Genomic DNA, 20,958 nt, shown 5'->3' with positions numbered 1-20,958 from the left:
TGTGTGTGTGTGTGTGTGTGTCTGTGTGTGTGTCTGTGTGTGTGTGTAGGCTCAGTGATGGATGGGGGGAGATTTACTGACATCCTGCATGTCTGATCCTCGGTACTGCAGGAGAACACATGGAGCTACGAGGTTAGCCCAGGATAAATGTGATGCAAGCCAACATTTTTACGACAAAACTCTGATACACATGCATGATTTTGCCGGGGTTAGTTTTTTCGAGGAACAGAATTATATTATATGTGATTGTAAGTGGTCGCTTTCTTTTCATATATTTAAAGTTGAGATTTAGTTTTGTGGAGAAAGTCGAGTGACTTCAGCGAGGACTCTCTCTGAGTGTTTGTGCACAAAGGGCTATTTCCTGTTATTGAGTAATGCAGCTCATCTCACAGTATGAGTTAAAAAAAAAGCTGTCGTTAGAGCAAAAACATAGCAATTTCATCAGATGTGCTGCTGTGATGTAGCTATAGGTGCACTGGCTCGTCCACCTTGTTAAACTCGTTCTGTATGGGTCAGACTTGTGTACATTTAAAAAGCTCCCAAACACTGTCTCGCTCGCTGCTACATGTTTACTGAGTTTCAGTCTATCCAACCTAGCTAAGGTATATCATGGGCAGCATCACAAGAGCCACTTTAATCATCCAGTGGGAGGAGCTGCTAATCAATAGCTAATCAATGTAAGAATTGAATTCAATTATTAAACATTTAACCTGAGAGGAAACATTTAAATGCCTGCTAGTAGTGTACATTATATAATAAACTGCACAGGCCAAGAAACATTAAAGTTGAGTTTTTCATAGTTTTTTCTTATAATTCACTGTGAAGCATTTACAAAGTTGATTTGGAAAGATATTTTAAATCCTTCATTGTTTACATTCATGTTAGCTAGCCAGCTGTCGTCAATCTGTGGAACAATGTGAAGCCGACAGCAGCGATGCATGCTTGAGTTTAAATATGTGATACAAACATAACAATGACCCACTCATACAAACATTGCTCCATAGTGCTGTTAGTGGTAAAAACCCACACAGGGTACCTTTCATGATGAAGACAGGGGGACAGGCTGTTGTGGGAGGTGACGTAAGGTGTAGCAGCAAAATATTATTGATGCTAACTCTGACTGCTAACATTTTTAGCCTGCTGCAAATAGTAGCTGATGCAGGTGGTGATGCTAACTCTGACTGCTAACATTTTTAGCCTGCTCCAAATAGTAGCTGATGCAGGTGTTGATGCTAACTCTGACTGCTAACATTTAGTAGCTGATGCAGGTGAAGAGATAGAAGCAGAAGACTGAAGGAGAGAGAGTAGAAATAAAGCAAATGACTAAGCATGCCATTTTGCTTTTACACCTTTTTTTGCCACCATTTTCATCTCCATCTGAGTATGAAGCACAGCCCGTAAAGATCAAAGGCCCCCATGCTGTCCCGTAAAGCGTGATCAAAGCTTGATGCGAGCCGCCGTCATCATAACTTCTCATAAGCCGGCTGAGCTGGATAACGATGGCTTGCTGCTGCTGCTGGCTGGTTAAGATTATCATCACACTTTTTTTAAGGGGATAAACTACTACATGTGTCCACTTTGTTATCTTTGATCTGTTTGAGATTTGAAGACTGAGTGAAATAAATGGTTTACGTACCGGTTGCACCTTCTTGACAGTGATATTAACTGTTTGAAGCCCTACCACATTAAAGTCGGGGGTGGGAATCCTCAGATGTTTTTGAGAGTGTCCAGGTAGTTCATCAAGAGATTGATTTTACTCTCTTTAGTGTAAGGCAAGGCAAATGTATCTGTATAGCACATTTCAGCAGCAAGATAATTCAAAGTGCTTTACATAAAACACAAAAAGCATCTATTTTGAATATAAAATCAACACATGGCAAAATAAAAATACATTTAAATATGATTAAAAGTGTTAAATTGGAAATAAAATTAAGCTAAAATAGAGCAAGAGATATCAAAACAGAACAATTAAAAGACATTAAAGCGATGGTTCGGCATAATTTCAACCTAGCGTCATATGCACCATGAGGTCTATCTATGGTTTAGTACAGGCACTAACGGGACCACCAGTGTATCTGGTAAATGACCCCACTAATAATGTCTGGATTGTTATCAAACTTCTACAGTAGTACAAATGGGTCTTTACTCATAAATCGATGCATTGGAAAGTTTGTAAGTACACGAGGAATTTATTAAAATAAACACTTACCTGATGGCGTTTACTCTGCGGCTACTGCTAAAGCTGTAAACATTGTCGAAATATCGCGAGATCACTGAAATACCACGTGATCTCGCGAGACACCCGCACAGCACATCTAGAGATCTGTGCATGATCGAAGTTTGATAACAATCCAGGCATTATTAGTGGGGTAATTTATGAGATACACTGGTGGTCCCGTTAGCGCCTATACTAAGACATTCGGCTGATGGCTCTAACTCCACTATTTTCCAACCAAATGAAAATTAACGGATGAGGTGGTGATTAGATAGACCTCATGGTGCGTATGACGCTGGGTCGAAATTACGCCGAACCATCACTTTAACCCCTGTGTAAAAATATCATCCATACTTAGTAATCATGCTCATGGATCACATCGTACCAACTCTTTTTAACTCACCTTGCGAAGCAGTTGGATTTGCAAGATCACAACATTACGAGATCGTCATGGAGATCATGTTATGCGCTTTTCCACTTAGTGTCGTGAATCCAGCTGCCTCGCAAGGTAAGGCAATGATAGACAGATGCTTCATCCAATCACCTGCCAAGTTTTTTTTTTTATGTGCCTTCCCTTTTCCAGACAGTTTCCATGGACAAAACCATCTGGTGCGTCAGGTTACTTTTTTCCCTTCTCTGGCTCTAAATATGATATAATACATAGAATATATGATATGATTAGGTTTTTTTTTTTGGTCTCATAATTAGCTCACAATGCTTTGGGTTTCCTCTGCTTCTTTCTCACATGTTAATACCTATGTTAGACTCTTTTTTTTTTTTTTTGACCAGATGTTGAAAATCAAGTGAAAGGTGGTGAATGAGTGTTAAGCTATAGACGTATAGAGGTTAAGTTCTGTTAACAATAGCGTGACACTTGATATTTAGTTAAAAGTTGTTTTAAATCAACATTGTGTCACTTAGATTTCACTGGAATGCACTTACAGTATGCAAAGGGTTTCATTTTTGTCATAACATGATTTTAGTGAGTAGATCTTAACATTTTGTTTGGAATTACTTGAAATGATTAATGATTTCTTCCTAATGGGATATATATGAATGCATCTGTGTAGAATTTTTTTTTTTTTTTTTACACCTCCCCACTTCACGTTTGTTTGACACTAACAGAACGAGGCAACACCTCCTGTTGAGAAAAACAGCAAGTTTCTTATGTACCACTTCTGTCTCTGCATTTATTTCCTACTCCTGCACTTTGTGAACCTTCATTTGGAATTTTCCAGACCCCCCCCTCCCCCCTCCTCTCCTCCTTCCCTTTCCCACCACCCCCAATGCACTCCCTTCCTAACACACACATACATATACAGACAAACACACACACAGTCTCTCTTTGAGGGAGCAGGGAGGACAGGTTTTGACTCAGCCATCATCATTAAGACTCCTCGCCTAAGGGCCTCAAACTGGAGCCAGGTTTCCTAAAAATCATCTTGGTCATAGCACCGACTAATATCATCTTTGTTCCATTTCCTCTGCAGGAGATACAGCTGATTTTTGTTTAACTAATGATTGATTAATGAAGCTGGGGACACTGTCAAATACACCAAGTCTACATATATATATCGCAAAGCTGCTCCAAAATAAGCCTACCAAACATTAAAATCAGGCCTTGAGAGAAGAAGAACAAATAGTGGCCCAGAACCAGACTCACTTACTCCATCATGATGTCGGCAGAGGATCCAGGATGGGTTTAGATCATGGAGATGTTTGTTATTATTTTGGCTCTAGTATGTTGGGTTTCAAGTGAAGCAATGAGGTTAAAGTACTGACATTTAATTTAGATGTAGTTAGTATTGGCAGCACAGTGTTGCATTTTCTATTTGGCGTATGTTAATTCTTTTCTTTTCTAATTCTTCATTTAATTCTTTTTTTTTGATAGAATATTGTTATATTAATGTATGGGAAACTTTTCTTCCTTACATACCATCAACCAACAGAAAGGATCAGCAGCTAAATTGCCTCTTCATTAGAGATGGTGTCTTTGCCGAGACATGCATCCTCGTCTTTGAATCCAGGGCGAAACTCCTAGTTTACACAAACCCTTTTTTTTTTTTTTTTTTTTTGTAAAATGATAGCTAAGTGACTCATCTTGTCTTAATAAGGTGCTTGCTCGGCTTGAAAGGGGAATTCACTTGTGAAGGAAAGACTTCCAAGTTTCGTTATGGCGGTGCAGGTCTTTGTGTCTGTCAGTGCTCTGTGCTCTACAGATGCCTGTGGAGGAAAGCTGATATTCGTGGTGCTGCAGCAGGTGAAAAGCATTGGATCCACCTCTGGAGGTCTTCAAGGAGAGACCACTGCTCTCTCAGACCACACAATCCCACTTTAAATTGGCCTGTTTATAGTTTTTCTCAACCATGCGGCAGGTTAAGAAGGATTTCTGGAACATAGGCTACTGCTGGCACTCCCCACCACATATTGACTTGTCTTTTTGTTTTTAATATAAAGTTATACTAATCACATAAATGGGTTTAGCCCACATAGGATCCAAAATGATGCACCTCTATCAGGAGGTTTGTGTACCAGCTGCTCTCCAAATCTTAGCTTTTGCTCAATTTGGGTCTGATAAGCACAAAATCATGAAGATGAGGTGGAGAACGGCCACAATAAAGACGTCACACTGACTGACAGCGTGTAACTGTTGGCTACGGTGCTGAAATCCTGCCTGTATGTCTGGAATTTGAGGGCGCCCATATTTCACCTCCGAGAATTTCAGGGGAATGGCAGGTGCAGCCAGAGAGGGCCACACTCACCAGTGAATGCAGTCCCAGCCCCCACCCCACAAAAAACAAACAGACATAAGTACAGAGACATGAACACACATTGATTATCACTGCTGCAGATTATACATAATATAATATAGACCTTAAAATAACTGGTGAAATTGTTGTAGTTGGATAGCTAAAGGTGCCGTTTGATTTCCATATCAAACTATAGACATACAATCTATTAAACATATGTAGTCAGTCCCTGCACTCGTTTTTCTCCAAAATTGTGATTACAATTTATAAAGTTTTATGTTTTTTGACAGTAAAATCCCATTTATTCCAATCCATTTATAACCCTTAATTAAAAAAACTTTCACCTTAACATCAGCACCAAATAAAATCAGATTAAAATCAGTAGATTAATTATGTCCATCTTTACTGTCCGAACAACATCAGTTTGAATTCTTCTGACTAACTGAATGAAAACCTCATTTAGGAACATTTAGGAGTTGAATGTGTCTACGAATACACAAAATGCACCAGTTTTTCCAAATGAAAAGTCTTAAAAGTCTGTTGATTTGGTCATTTCATGTTGAAAAGGTGCATTGAATTTAGCATTAATTAATACAATTAAAAATCACAATTATCTGGAGGGATTCTCTAGTAACTGTTTGTTTATCACTTTACAATATAGACATGAAATGGCTCAAATTAAATAAATGAAGATAAGACACTTGGATATAAGCACAAGTATAAGAAAACTTCCAGAAAACCATTATAATAGGCTTGACTTTCCTGTTAGCGTGTCCCGTGACTCTGGATCTGTTTCCCTCCTGTGATAATGAGAGGAGAGTGTCCCCAGCTGACCTCAATTTAAACTCTGTGTTTAAAAAGCAGAGGCCTATTCCAGTGTTTATTGGAGGCCCGTTAGAAACACGATGCCCTGTGAATCACACTGTGTTACTGCTCTAGCTAATGTACCTCTGAGCACGCTGATTTGCTCTAACTTATTATCAACACCGATTGCTGCTTTTTCATACACCACCAGTCTTTAGATTTGGGTTTTCTCTGAAATATGATGTTTTATATTTCTTTTGTCAGTGCGAGAAAACCCATTTGAGACATTTCTGTACACAGTGTTTGCTTTATAGCACTTCTCCTGACAGTCTTGTTTGGTATTTCTCTTTATGTGTTGAGTTAAAAGTGTGAAGCTATTTGCTATGTTGGATTTTATGACTTGTTTACACAAACACCGCTCTGCTAATTCATTTTCAGTCCTTTCTGTTTGACAAAACTCACTTATCTTATACTACTTAAAAGGCCCTTTTCAGACTTTATTGTCTGCATACAAATATAGACTTAACAGTTCTCATTTAAGCATTACAATTGTTTATTGAACTGTTTCTACTTCACAAACCATTGAGACTGATGGAGTTTCATTCCTCCCTATATGCCCATTTAATGTTTACAGTCTTGTTAATGTCATCCTACCGTATACACACGCGCTCACTTTGAGGATTGTTAATACCTCTCTTGGTGTTATGCTTTATTCAGAAGAGACTTTGTATAAATAAACACACACACAAGCCTACTTATTAGGCACAGTGCACAGTTTTTTTCCCCCCCTGCCTAACTAAGTCTCATGATGTCATTCAGGCTGGTAGCCTCAGTATATTTCATGGCTAGGTCGAGCCTCTAATTGTGTGCAGCGTTCCAGCGAGGCACTAATCAGGGCGAGGCGGGCCGAGCAGGCTGACGGCTGACACTAATTGCTCTTGCTCCGACTTGAAGTCCTTGTTTATGAAATATTTACCCGCCCGTCTGTTGACAGTTAACCCCCCCACACACACACACACACCCTCACCCCCACTGCCTCTGAACCCTCACCTTCACCCGCCCCTACATACACATACACACTCCTGTACATTCACGGGCAGGTACAGTCACATTTAGTCGCATCACAGATCTCGTATTTCGGGAATAACGAAACAACCCCCCCAACAATCTCAGCAATAAGGAATAAATAAATAGTGTATCCACATAAATAACCATATAAGTACTAATAAATATACAGGAAATACACATATGTACCCTCATACCTACAGACATACACTTATACCTTTACATTCAAGTATATACAACATATACAAAGTCAGGTTCAAAGAGAACACTAATAGAATAAATTCAAAAATAAATAAGAATAAATACAGTAAGACACAGAGTTTACTATATACACATAGATCATTTTTTCCATATGAAGATTTATTGTATATCATTTTCAACATTTCTCATACTGTCAGAATTATGATAAGTTTGTCTTGGGTCACTAAAGTTGAACAGCGTGTGAACCCCCCCCCCCCCCCCCCCCCCCTCACACCTGTCCAAGAATTGAGGGACTTCATCAACAACTTTAGTACCTTTCTGAAACTGATGATCCAACATCATGGCCCCCCCTCTTCTCCCATCCAGTGGTTGAGGTGTGAGGAGGTGAAAAGGTGCAGGATTAGAGCTTAAACTTGAATCCAGCCCAATGAATGCCTTTTTAAGGAGAGACCAACATGTGCAATTTGTCACATTATATGACTCGATATGAAGGAGAGTTTTTCACCTCATAACTAGTGTAAACATTTCAGACTACCAACAAGACGTCACCTTAGTTTCAAGCGTACTGTGGCCTTAAGGTATAGTTTAGGACCACCGTTTTGGACCATCGCCCAAAGTTTTTACCACATTTCTCTCTCAGTTGTCAACTTTCATCTGAGAGAGCCCAAAATTGCACAGTGCGTTGGACTTTTTAAGCAGACACACACACACACACACACACACACACACACACACACACACACACACACACAGCACCCAACTGCTTCTCTGTTTCTCTCTTCTGTCAGCACAGTGCTGAGTGAGCGGCTGGCGGTCTGTGTTTACCTTATTAATTAGCCCAGTGATCCAGAAACACTCTCCCTCTGGTAAATAGAATAACAGTCAAAGGTTACTCAGGGCCTGTGGTGGAGTGGGGGGTGGGGGGGCGAGGGAAAGAAAATAAAAGAGGTGGTAGAAGCCAGAGGAAGAAAGAAAGATAAAGAGAGAGAGAGGGAGAGAGAGAGTGAGGAGGTATAAAGTTGGAGAGAGAGAGAGTTTTAAGTTTGCACAACAGCCGTCATGAGTTGAAGCGATCAGAGAGTCGAGGAGGAAACCCAACGCGGCCGGTTGTCATCCTGTTGAATTTAGAGCCTCTGTGATCATCAGTCAACACTACCTGCCTGTTACTAATCATCAGCCTCACCACCACCACCACCACCACCACCAGCACCACCACCCCTCCCTGCTGTTTCTTTACCTCCTTCATTCATTTTCAAAATGTCGCCTGAATTTTCTGAGACGAGGATAAATTATTGCTACCGATGGATTTTCGATCTACCTCCGTTTTTTTTTTTTAAAGCCCCAATGCCAAATAGCCGGCTCAGGTATGCTGCACATCTTTCCAATCTGTTGAGATGGATTCATATTGTGGATTGCTTCAGGCCAAAAAATTCAAAACAGACCTTTAGTAGACAAATAGATACGCCTGAAAGCGCTTTTATGAATCCATTCCAAGTATTTCCAATAAGTCGGCTCCTTTTTATTTTTTTGGTCCGTATCTGTATCCTGAGGTCTGCAGTTGGGTTCGAGGCCATACATGGAGAGAGCCAAGAGACAGACAGCACAGTGAAAAGAATTACATGTGCAATACAGAGTTTTTCCCTTGGCTAATAGTTCAAAAGAGGGCAAGGAGAAAAAAATGTGGTTTTCATTAGGCATTGTTGGTTTAAACCAGGTTAAAGGTCGCTTTGTAAGTTGAAGGGAAAGTCCACCTCAGGAAGAGCTCGGGTTGTTTTTATAATGATGAATAATTTAATGTTAAGGGAGCATGAATAAGACTCCCAAAGTTCAAATACAAAAACAAACTCTGATTCTAATGTCTAATTTTTATGGAGATTTCATGTTTTCATACAGAATAAATATCCTGTTTGCATCCGTGCTCTAAACCTGTGCCTCTTGACTCCTAGCTGTCATATTAATGTGTTCAATGAAACTCAAAAAAAAAAAAAAAAGGATTTACAACCTTCCTACAACTCACCCCTGTGGAGTCAAACCCCTCACCACTAGCTCCTGTTCATTTGCACTTCCCATTACCACTAATTATGACATTCCACGGATTTTACTTTGACGTCAAAATGGGCAAAAAAAATACGACAGCCGCCTCTCTGAACCCCTGCGACCAGATTGCTTCAATCACAGCGTAAATGTCCTGTTTGCTAATGACCTGATTGGCTGCAGCAGAGGATGACCTCGGAGCTCGTACTTCCTGTTCCTCTGTGTCACTCGGGGGGCAAATGAAAGCCACTTTCTTGGCATCAGTGATGTGAATAATCAGCGAATGCTCTGAGAAATGTATTTAAATTCCTTTTTTAGCTTTTAGTTTGGGCTTCTGGCAGCAGATAATTCATCTTTTCTGTCTGTGGTTTGTCTGAAAATGAGGAGGTGCCTATCTGTTCGCTCAGAGTGGGAGTATTTGGGTTTTTTATTAATGAAGACATCACAGTACTGAGCCTCCTTTACTTTTCCCTCCCCTCTATTTCATCAACATTAAAATCCCTGTTATTAAAAATGCTTTTAAATAGCTGCAGGGTGCATAATGAGACCCTTATCTCCTGCAGCCCTGCTGTGATCAGGTGGCCATATCTGATTCTCCCACTTCCTCCTCTTCCCCTCTGTCCGGGGCGTTTGCTTCTGCCGGCATACCGGACGCTCCCCAACCGCTCCCAGGAGGAGCTGACGAGAAGTCCAGATAGATCCTCAGCAGCTGAAGGCTTCAAATGCTTTTGTATTTGTGTGTGTGTGTGTGTGTGTGTGTGTGTGTGTGTGTGTGAGAGAGAGAAATCCCCCAGTATCGAGAAGCCTGATTACATGATGGGATACAAAAGAAGATGATGTGTTAATGTGATGGTACAACTATAATCCAGGGGTTTATGTTAGCTTGTAGTGCTTTCTTTCATGTATCTCCATGGGATCAGATTCAAAAATGTTGTTTAACAGTTATTATGAGCATTTGAAGCTTTATTTGGGTTCAAGCTGACTGTCAGCTTCACTCCCTTCAGGTTTGGTTTGAGCTGAATCCTTCAGGATCAGTTTGATCCAGGCGGGAATTTTGGGTTTCATGTCAATCTGTAGAGTAAACGTTTATTTCTGATGTCCTAAGTTTGCCTGTGTGTGGCACGTTGTATATTAGAAACACCCGTATAGTTGTCTGAAACATCTGAAAGGGATTTGAAAAAGGAGCAAAGAGTATTATACTAAGATCACTGGAAAGTGGTTCTGACAGCCATGTCAGTTTCAATGTTTTCAGTGGTCCAGTACCCAAGGTGTGTGCTCCTGCTGGGGAAAAAAAAAAGAAAAGAAAAGACGGCAGATCATGAAGAAAAGATGTCCGCTCTCTCTCCAAAGTCTCAGCAAATCTGTTTTCGATTGGATGTTGCTTTGACTTCAAAATGTAAACATGATTTATCTCCTTCTTTTTGTTTTTCAGCCCTGCACGGCCCTTTCGATTCCCTAAAAGGTAAGTCCTGCCAAAAACCGTTTCTCCTCTGTTGATGTTCTGGATTGCAAACCTCTCTCCTCTCCTCCTCCTCCTCCTCCTCCACCTCCCTTTATTTCTGTCATCCATCCATCACTGCTCCCGTGGAGTCGTCATTCCTCAGTAGTGAGTCATGAGAGTTATCGATGGGAGTTGTGTGTCTCTAGCTGTACCTGGCCTCTGTTAACCAGCGGCTTGAAATCTCCACATCTCTCCCAATACACTGCTGTCTCAACTCTACCTAAGAGCCTGTTTTAATAAGAGAACTAGAGCTTTGTCATGGCTTTTAGAGAGATTTAAGGATATATATATATGATAAGATAAAGTTGGCAAGATCATTTATTTTCCATTGTGAGAGAGGTTTATTCAGTACTGAAGGTCTGAGTGAGCTCACAGATCTTGACGTATAAATGACTAATCTCAGTCTCCTTGTTCCCAGTTATGCCGAGCTGATTGCTGATTGGCCAGTGGTGGTGCTTGGCGTGTGCACAGTGCTCATCGTGGTGTGTGCATTGGTGGGGATCCTTGTGCCTGACCTGCCCGATTTCTCTGATCCTCTGTTGGTGAGTACACACACTCCTGATGCTCATATTGACCTTCCTGCAGCACAAAGTATCCCAATAACAAAATAAACTTGCTTATACTTGCGTTAAAAGAAATTGCGCTTTATGAGAAGAGTAGCAGACGACGTCTCACAGGGTCAACTAATATTAAAGAACCGTATCCGTTCCATGTGGATTTCCTGGAATCCTGCGTAGGTGTGGTTCTGTTTATGTGAATGGAGTAATGTTGACAACCCAGCGCACTTTGAAAGTGATCCAGTTGCACATGTGTTTGACTGCCTTCCTGCTACGCTTTGATTAGCTCATATTGGGTGGAACAAGCAAACTTGAGCGGTGCACTGTTGCAACACAATTCATTACGTCTCTTCTGTGAGTAAGCATGTTACTGTCAAGTTGAATAGATAGGCGCCATATGACGACCCGAAACGGTCAATTTGCGTCATTTAAAACCAAAAGTTTAGATCATGAAAGCTGTAACTCCACATTCCATTAATAGAACTTTCACTTATCATTGCTTTCTTTCTTTCTCTTCAAAGGGTTTCGAGCCTCGGGGAACAGCCATTGGCCAACGGCTGGTCACATGGAACAACATGGTGAAGAACACAGGCTACAAAGCCACACTGGCCAACTACCCCTTCAAATATGCTGACGAGCAGGCCAAAAAGTAACTTCACACACACACCCCCGTCTAACACTATCTGCACATGCTACTTCCCAACATTGTTTGTGAAAGCATTGAACTTATTTTAGCAGGCAGTTGTTTAGTTCTGTGGCCTCGTTTATTATGTATTATGTTTTGTATTGCTCCATGTGTATATCCATGTGGCTTATGGCTTTTAGGGTTGTTTTTATTTATTTTTAACGTCTGCAGTACAGGTGGTAAGCCCAAGACAAATTTGCTGTGACAGTAGCCTTATTGTACAGATAGATAATGAGGTTAAAATACAGCAGAATCTATTGGATAAAGTGTGTGAGAAAGCTTCCCATCATGCACTCAGGAGTGAAGAATCTATTAAAGTCTCATTTTAAGTCTCTGAGAGAAATGATAACATTATTTCTCGAATGAAAACAGAAAAGAGCAGCCCTCAAGAACAATAGTTTAGAGCAGGAGTGTCAATCATTTGGCCTGCCCGCTGGATAACATGGAGCAAGGTAAACAATGAGGAGCCAACTTCATGTAAAATGCTGCTTTGGAGGTTTTCCCACCCTGACCACAATACAACAATAATTCTCTGAAGGAAAAAAAAATACATACTGTGGTCATATTTAAAACATTGTGCAAAATGTTGTCAATCAGCAGCTTCTAAGCAAAATAATATGTAAAAGGCTGAGTCCTAATATTGTTGATTTTATTTATAGGTAATTATGCAATGGTTTTACTTTTCTGGCCCACTTGAGGTCAAATTGGGTTGTATGTGGCCTTTGAGCTAAAATGAGTTTGACACCCCTGGTTTATAATATTATCAATTATGCTACAGTTACAGTACATGTTGACAGCAGAGTTTTGGTTTGTCTGTCTGTAGCTTTTGAATTAAAGCCACAAATGACAAATGAGATTTCCCCCTAATTTAAATAACGTTGCACCTTTGTTGATTAATTGTAATTCAAATACATCACAGTTAATGTTACTGCTTCTAGTACAAAAAGCTTGTGAGTTTAACCTTAAACCTTTTTAAACATTAACAGAACAACAAAGAAAAAAACACAATTTTGACAAATGAATGATATGGCAGTGAAAATGTACAAATTCAGCTGCCTTCACTGAGTGGTTGAAGGGTGGGAGCCAAGGGAGGGTGGATATTGAGGTAGTGATGAGAGGGGAGGAGGAGGAGGAGGAGGGGGTTAGGGTTGGAGTTGGGGGGGGTATGAAGGGGAAACAGAGGAGTTGAAGGACACTGCTGACAGACGTGCTGAAAAGTCTGAATCCTCTCCTGAAAGAAAAGGGGAGCCAAGTAGAGATTTGTCCATCCACAAGGTCATCTTCTGTCTCCTGTCAGCGGGAGTCTGTTCCATAATCAAGAGCAGGCCTTTGCATGTTTAGTATCTGCCTCTATGGTTACATTCACTCTGCTCACATCAAATTTTTTAATATTATTTAGTTCTGCTTGTATCAGTCAATGCAGGACTCTAAAAATTGCATATCAAGTCCGCTGATAAGAAAATAGATCCTTTCAGCTGCAGCCTGTATCTTCCTGTCCTGTGTTCATCTCTCTCTCTCTGTTCTCTGTGTGACTGTCTTTGTCTTCCCTTTCTGTCTCGCTCTACGCGTCTGTCTGCAGATGTAATTGTGTGCTTATGCGGGCACGGTCTACAAGAGGCCTCTGCTGCTGTCGGCAAGCTTCCCTGCCTCCTCAATCCCGTCTGTCTGTCAACCCCCTTCGCTCTCTCTCTCTGACAGCCACCTGATTATGCTTACCTTCCTGTTTCTAGCAGAGGATGTGGCGACTTAAAAAACCAAAAAACATACACTCAGAAAGAAGGCCTGTCTGAACCATAATCACAACCACACACAATACACACACACACACTCCAAAGACTTGTCTGCACGTTGCCCCCACCCCCACCCAGCCCCCTGCTCAATCAGAACCACTATTATGATTATTATAATAATGGCATCAGTATCCTAGTACTGCAGCGAGCCCTTCACTAGACTTTCCAGGCTTGAATCGCAATTACTGCAGCTTATTTCATCACTGAGCTTCAGATCTACTTCCTTCATTTTGAATCAAGCTGTCTTTTGTATAGCCTCAAACACAACAACATGTCTGTTCACCATTTTAGTAATTTATTAAAAATCATGCAACTCGCTCACTGACTTTCTTGGTTCTTTCTGGGTTTGGAGAGATTGGAAAAGAAATAATCCCTTTTCTTCTTCCAGGAGGTATTTTTTTCTTCACAAGCTTTTTAAAAACTATGTTTTACCAATTATAAAAGATTTGTCTAAAATGGGTTCCAACAATCTTCCCAAACACTTGTTGCCAACTTTTCATTAGTCGCTCATTAAGGACTCATTAAGTAGCAGTATCCGAGTCTCAGGAAACAGTTCGGTACAATTGTTTATTTGAATGGGCCAGTAAACAAAAGATCATTTTTCCCTTTTTCATAACATTGCCGTTGTGGCTGATTGAACAAAACATAAGACATGTAGACAGTTGTTTATTGTTCTCTACTGTTTTGCAGTCACCAAGAGACCAGGTGGCCTGAGGACCACTATGACAGAGATAAACGGCAAGCAGAGTGGGACTTCAGTAAAGAGTTCTTCTGTGATGTGCCAGGTAAGATTTTTCAAACATAGAGAAATAACAACGGAGAGAATTGCATCTGTCTAAATAAGACCTGATGATGAGTAAAAGAGCAAATGAAAAGTCAAGCACCACCACACAAAAAGATTAGTAACTTAAAACAATATTGGTGTGATGAGGATGAAGGTTAGCAGCATAACTTGTGCATTGTCTTAGTAAAGTTTCATTTCAGCTAGATGTTTTGAATTGTCTTTTATCTGTCTTGTATTTCCCAACTTTTATAAAAAGCAGAAAAGATTGTTTTACCACTCCAAGTAAACCTCTGTTTTTTTTGCAGGTGACAGTTATTCTAGACTGGTGTTCACATCAGCTGAGGGGAAGAACTTGTGGAATATTCAGGCCATCAAATCGATGTGCAATCTGGACAACACGAGGGTAAGAATGTGACACGGTACAAACTTCAGTCATAGATATACATATATATATATATATGAAACTGTAATCTGTTACAGTTACTGAGGAAAAAAATCAGTAATTGAATTACAGTTACTTATGAAAATCTCAGACCTTTTTTGTTCAGGAGGAGGTTTATTCCTCATTATTACTGATTACATATATTGCTTTGTCTTTTAAATCAATATTTTTTATATTTTGTAAATAACTCATGACATGGACTTATTTGGAGCACACATGAGCTAAAAATTGTGTCACAGTACCAGTTAACCCCATGCCAGACTTGTGACTTTTTAAAGAACATATCTTTATTTCATATTCCAAAATCTTCATGAACTAATGAATACATTTTCAAATGAGAGATAAATCTTGCTTTATAAGAAATGATCTCCCTTATAAATCATGTCAGTATTCATGAAAAACACCTGAACTTAGAATTTGGTGCTTACCCTAACAGTTGAGAAAAAATGTTATATTAGGTATTACATTTTTAATAGGGTAACTAGTAATCTGTAACTTATTACATTTCCAAAGTAACCTCCCCAACCCTGGTCATGGACAGGACTGATAATAATATAGTTCATTACTTTAGTCATGCTTTTACTCAGGTTTCTTTCAGTCTTTCTTCTCATTCTGTATATTTGTGTATTTATTATTTGTCTCTATCCTCAGGTGCGTTCCCATCGTGACTACTGGAGCCTTTGCCAGCGCACCAACGACGCCTCCTGTTGCCCCAGCTGGACACTCGGTAACTACATAGCCGTCCTCACCAACAGGTCATCCTGCCAGAAGATCACCGAGCGCGATGTATCGCACACGCTCAAGATCCTACGCTCGTGTGCCAAGTACTACCACAATGGCACGCTGGCATCCGACTGCTGGGATATGGCCTTGAAACGGAAAGACCAGATGAAATGTGCCAGTGTGCCCCGGAAGTGCACCAAGTACAACGCTGTGTACCAGATCCTTCACTTCTTGGTTGACAAGGACTTCCTCAGTCCCAAGAGCCTAGACTTGCCTCCACCTGTGCTCAAGTACAGTATGCTCTTCTCCCCGACAGAGAAAGGAGAGTCTATGATGAACATTTACTTAGACAATTTTGAGAACTGGAACTCCTCAGACGGCATCACTACAGTCACAGGGATCGAATTTGGCATTAAACACGACCTCTTTCAGGACTACCTCCTCACGGACACAGTGTACCCCGCCATAGCCATAGTGATTGTCCTGCTGGTCATGTGTGTGTACACACGATCAGTTTTTATCACTCTAATGACAATAATAGCCATCATCAGCTCGCTCATTGTGTCGTATTTTCTGTACCGTATGGTCTTCAACTTTGAGTTTTTCCCCTTCATGAACCTCACAGCCCTCATCATCCTGGTAGGCATCGGTGCAGACGACGCCTTTGTACTTTGCGATGTATGGAACTACACCAAGTTTGATAAACCCCATGCTGAGCTGGCAGAGACAGTAGGTGTGACCTTGCAGCATGCCGCCTTGTCTATGTTCGTCACCAGCTTCACTACGGCTGCAGCTTTTTACGCCAACTATGTAAGCAACATCACTGCTATACGGTGCTTTGGCATCTATGCAGGTACTGCCATTTTGGTCAACTATATTCTCATGGTGACATGGCTCCCAGCTGTGGTGGTGCTACACGAACGCTACCTGCCAAACATGTTCCCCTGTTCCAAGCCGCCACAACCGCAAAGGGGAATCTGCACCCGGACGTTCTGGGCAGGCCTGTGCCAGAAGGCCAACAAATGCCTGTTTACTGTCTCTGAGGCATCGAGAATCTTCTTCGAGAAGGTTCTACCCTGCATTGTCATCAAGCTACGCTACCTCTGGCTATTCTGGTTCCTCGCAATCACAGTCGGAGGGGCGTATGTGGTTTGTGTCAACCCGAAGATGAAGCTCCCGTCTCTGGAGCTGGCAGAGTTTCAGGTGTTCCGTTCCTCGCACCCTTTTGAGCGCTACGACGCAGAGTACAAGAAGCTTTTCATGTTCGAAAGGGTTCATCACGGCGAGGACCTCCACATGCCGATCACCATCATCTGGGGCGTGACCCCTCTGGATAACGGTGATCCCCTCAATCCCAAAAATAAGGGAAAGTTGATGGTGGATAACAGCTTCAACATTGCCAGTCCAGCATCTCAGCTGTGGATCCTCAACTTCTGCCAGAAGCTAAGAAACCAGAGCTTTGTCTTTCAGTCAGAGGAGCAGGACTTCACCAGCTGCTTTATTGAGACATTCAAGCAGGTCAGTACTGCAGGAAATTAAATGTACACATGTAATCTGTACATACATACAGTACTGTATATGTATGTATTTAATTGATGTGTTTTGTATTAGAAATGTAAAAAAGGAAGATTAGAAATCAAATGTGGCTTAATTGAAACATTTACACTCTGGTCTATTATCTAACTTCCCTGATTTTAACAGTGGATGGAGAACCAGGACTGTGAAGAGGCGTCCGTCTACCCCTGCTGCAGTCAGTCCACCTTCCCCTACAAGCAGGATGTCTTTGAGTTGTGCATCAAGAGAGCCATCATGGAGCTGGATCGGAGCACTAACTACCATCTGGACAGCAAGACCCCCGGGCCTCGATTTGACATCAACGACACCATCAGGGCCATAGTTTTAGAGTTCCAGAGTACCTACCTCTTCACACTGGCCTATGAGAAGATGCACCAGTTCTATCGTGAGGTAGGGGTTGTAATATTTAGCACTTTGATATCTTCCTGTTTGACATTAATAGTGGCTTTGTGTATCATTAAGATATAATCTGTTCTACAGTTGTTTAATAAGGGAAGCATGTCTGATTGTTACTGTATTTCTGTTTTAGGTGGACACCTGGATCACAGAGGAGCTGCGCAACGCCCCAGTAGGCCTCAGCCACGGCTGGTTCGTCAGCAACTTGGAGTTTTACGACCTCCAAGACAGTCTGTCAGATGGCACGCTGGTTGCCATGGCGCTGTCAGTAGCTGTGGCTTTCAGCGTCATGCTCCTGACTACCTGGAATGTGATCATCAGTCTATACGCCATTCTGTCCATTGCCGGCACCATCTTTGTCACCGTCGGCTCTCTGGTGCTTCTGGGCTGGGAGCTGAATGTCTTGGAGTCCGTCACCATTTCTGTTGCGGTGGGGCTGTCGGTGGACTTCGCCGTCCACTACGGAGTGGCATACCGGCTCGCTCCAGAGCCCGACCGCGAGGGCAAGGTGATTTTCTCCCTCAGCCGCATGGGCTCTGCAATCGCCATGGCAGCACTGACCACCTTTGTTGCCGGGGCCATGATGATGCCCTCGACCGTATTAGCCTACACCCAGCTGGGCACTTTCATGATGCTGATCATGTGCATTAGCTGGGCTTTTGCCACCTTTTTCTTTCAGTGCATGTGCCGCTGCCTGGGACCTCAGGGCACCTGTGGCCAGATCCCGCTGCCTAAAAAACTGCAGTGTCAGGCCTTCTCTGAGGTCACATCCACAAGCCCCTCACCTCAAGGGAAGAGCTCTGGCCTGGGGAAGTACCAGCTGGACAGCAGGGGTGGGGAGGTGGAGCATTATGAGTTAGAGCCACTGGCATCCAGCCAGAAAAATGAAGATAAACCTCGAGAGGATGATGAGGTTTGTGCTCAGCTTTACAATGGAGTCCACCCTCACCACCACACTTCCTCTTACTCACACATCCACTATAAAAGCAAATCTGAGACTGGCAGAGCTGGTCCTGAAAACGGGCTTGTAGCCACCCTCAGCACACCATCCAGGTGTCAGTACTCTCAAAACACTAACTGCACATGTGGGGACCCTCCTCCTCAGCTGCCGCAGCAGTGGACCCCCCACTCCTGTTCTCAGCCTCCCCAGGATTCACCTTCCTGCCCCCCCACCCCTCAGCTCTTCCCCCTCTCAGGAAACAACCCGAGCAAACAAAATGCAGGCCTGTTACCTACAAACCTTGACCCCGTCTACGCACACATGGAGTGCCGTATGCACTACGTCCATTGCACCCCCACCCATTTCCACCACTGCTCCCAGGGAAGAGTAATGGCCCCCAGGCAAGGACCCGTCCATAGCTGCCATCTCAGGAAGTACTGTGTCCACACTGCAAGCCTGCAGGCAGGTTCAGCCAGAGAACAGAGATGCACAGCCCCAACTCCAAACCAGGATGCAGGCCCAGCTCCTGGTCCCGTCACTGGCTCTGTATCTGCTGGACAGGAGGTTAATCAAGTCCCAGAAATAAGTCCTTCAAGCCCTGTCAGTAGCCAAAATATCAGCAACCCAGCCTTGACACAATCTCACACTCAATGCTCCTCCCCCTCCTCCTCCTCACTTGGCTCGCCACACATAACCAGTCATGAAAAACAGAAGGCGAGGGACAGTGACCATTGTTGTGGTGATAACCATGTGTCCACCTCAACCACAGAAACAACAACGCAAACGAATGCTTGTTGTAAAATCCCTGGCAACCAGGAGAAGCTTGAAAGTATTCCCGTCGCACGGGAGAAAAATGTCAAAAAGTGCAAGCGGGACTCCAAAAGAGAGCGGGCGTCCTCCGCCTCTCCAAAGAAGCTCTACTGTTTTAACAGGACGTTGAAAGTGAAGTGCAATTCAGCTTCAGAGTTTAACGTGCCAAAAACTGAAACCACCGTGCCTCCTATTGCAATAAACACTAATCCCTCTTCTGAAAGCTTATGTTGACAACATATTTTAGTTTTAAAAGAAACTCGGGCCTGAGCAAATTGCAAATGTCCAAAAAAAGGAATGACAATATAACTTCTCTGTGCAATCAAACAAGGTTTGGGATGTGTTTGTTGACCAAGTGCCTCAGTGTGTTTCATAAAACAGCACGCACCCACTAAATATGTTCTGTTTACATGTTTTTTTTTTGTTTTAACCACTTCTTCACGTTCCAGATTAAGTGTTTGATCAGTAAAACACACTATTGTTAGAGCTATCATCATTGGGATATTCACAAAAAACACCCCCAAGTGTTGCTAACTAAATATTAAATGTACTCATACAGCAGCCATTTGCACAGGCAGGAAATCGTACAGTATCTGTGATGTGATATTGTGTGTAATTATCAATATGTGTCGTCAGATATGATCACATGAACCATAACAAAAATGTGCCACATTTTACAAGCTGTTAAAAATCGTTGCCTGACACTTTTTTGTATTTGTGGGAGCTTGTGTTAAATTCTCAGTGTGCTTTTCTGCTCAAGTCGCCACATGCCTCAGATAAAAGATGTACTGTATGATTAAAATGTCTTTTCTTTTCTTTTTTTAAATCACTATTGTCCTGCTGTCTGCTAATGCCTGCTCTTCTCATCTTGTGCATTCACACACATACTCCAACCATAAAATGAGACGTGGCTCCAGCCAACAAAGGGTATATCTTTAATCATAACACTGTACACCTGTTTCATTGTCTCATAACTGCTGGCGCCTTCACTGCTATCTGTTACATCTGGCCTGCAGTCATTGCCTGGATTTGAACTGGGCTGGGCTGACTGGTGTTTGGGCTCACGTACACTTGATTCACACAAGATTAATAATCAGATTTTATTACTAGCTGTGATACAGATCTCATCTTTACAAGTCCGTCAGCAGCATTTCTACTCAGCAACTGGAACGTTTGGATATGGATTTTGGAAATAACATAAAAAAAGATAACCTTAAAATAATTTCAGTTATCTGGTAAATGAGTCCGTAAAGAAAGCTTATGTGTTGTGTGGCTCATTACACGCATTACATCAGCTACTGAAAGAAGCGCTCTCAACTTTTAGACCTGCTGAGGCAGACAGCTTTAATTATAGGGAGACAACACCTTGGCACAAAGACTAAGAAAGCAACCCAGTCACCATTAGCAGTGGTTTTGTTATATAAGAGTAACATTTTTGAATAACTCTTTTGTAATATTTCCAGGGCGACACTGGAACAAAAACTGCTCATTGCTGTCTGTCTGTTTCCACCTGTTTATAACTGCGGTTTAGTTTTCTCCAAATTATCATCAGAATATTAAAGGAGGCTTTTTAAAATTCAAAGTTAAAGCAGCTACAAGCAATGTTTCTACAATAACAATGGATCAGATGACTACATGTTCTTTATGTAGGGATCCCTTGAAATGACAAACCTACAAAGACGTATC

General features: G+C 42.0%; 1 protein-coding gene across 4 annotated transcripts in view; it reads left to right on the top strand.

Annotated features, from left to right (window-relative positions):
- The window catches only part of disp1 (dispatched homolog 1 (Drosophila)), a 93,410-nt gene extending 73,217 nt beyond the window's left edge, over positions 1 to 20,193 (top strand). For all 4 annotated transcript variants that reach the window (XM_053336842.1, XM_053336843.1, XM_053336845.1 and 1 more), the window contains 8 exons: positions 10,502 to 10,531; positions 10,989 to 11,112; positions 11,649 to 11,776; positions 14,293 to 14,387; positions 14,692 to 14,789; positions 15,480 to 17,069; positions 17,253 to 17,516; positions 17,656 to 20,193. In XM_053336842.1, the coding sequence (XP_053192817.1) occupies positions 10,502 to 10,531; positions 10,989 to 11,112; positions 11,649 to 11,776; positions 14,293 to 14,387; positions 14,692 to 14,789; positions 15,480 to 17,069; positions 17,253 to 17,516; positions 17,656 to 19,506 (4,180 nt within the window). In that variant the 3' untranslated portion in view covers positions 19,507 to 20,193. The remainder of the gene's footprint in view (positions 1 to 10,501; positions 10,532 to 10,988; positions 11,113 to 11,648; positions 11,777 to 14,292; positions 14,388 to 14,691; positions 14,790 to 15,479; positions 17,070 to 17,252; positions 17,517 to 17,655) is intronic.
- The last annotated feature ends 765 nt before the right edge of the window (positions 20,194 to 20,958 follow it).

Source organism: Scomber japonicus, chromosome 17 (assembly GCF_027409825.1).
Source record: "Scomber japonicus isolate fScoJap1 chromosome 17, fScoJap1.pri, whole genome shotgun sequence".
NCBI lineage: Eukaryota > Metazoa > Chordata > Actinopteri > Scombriformes > Scombridae > Scomber > Scomber japonicus.
This window is presented reverse-complemented; position numbering and strand designations above follow the sequence as displayed.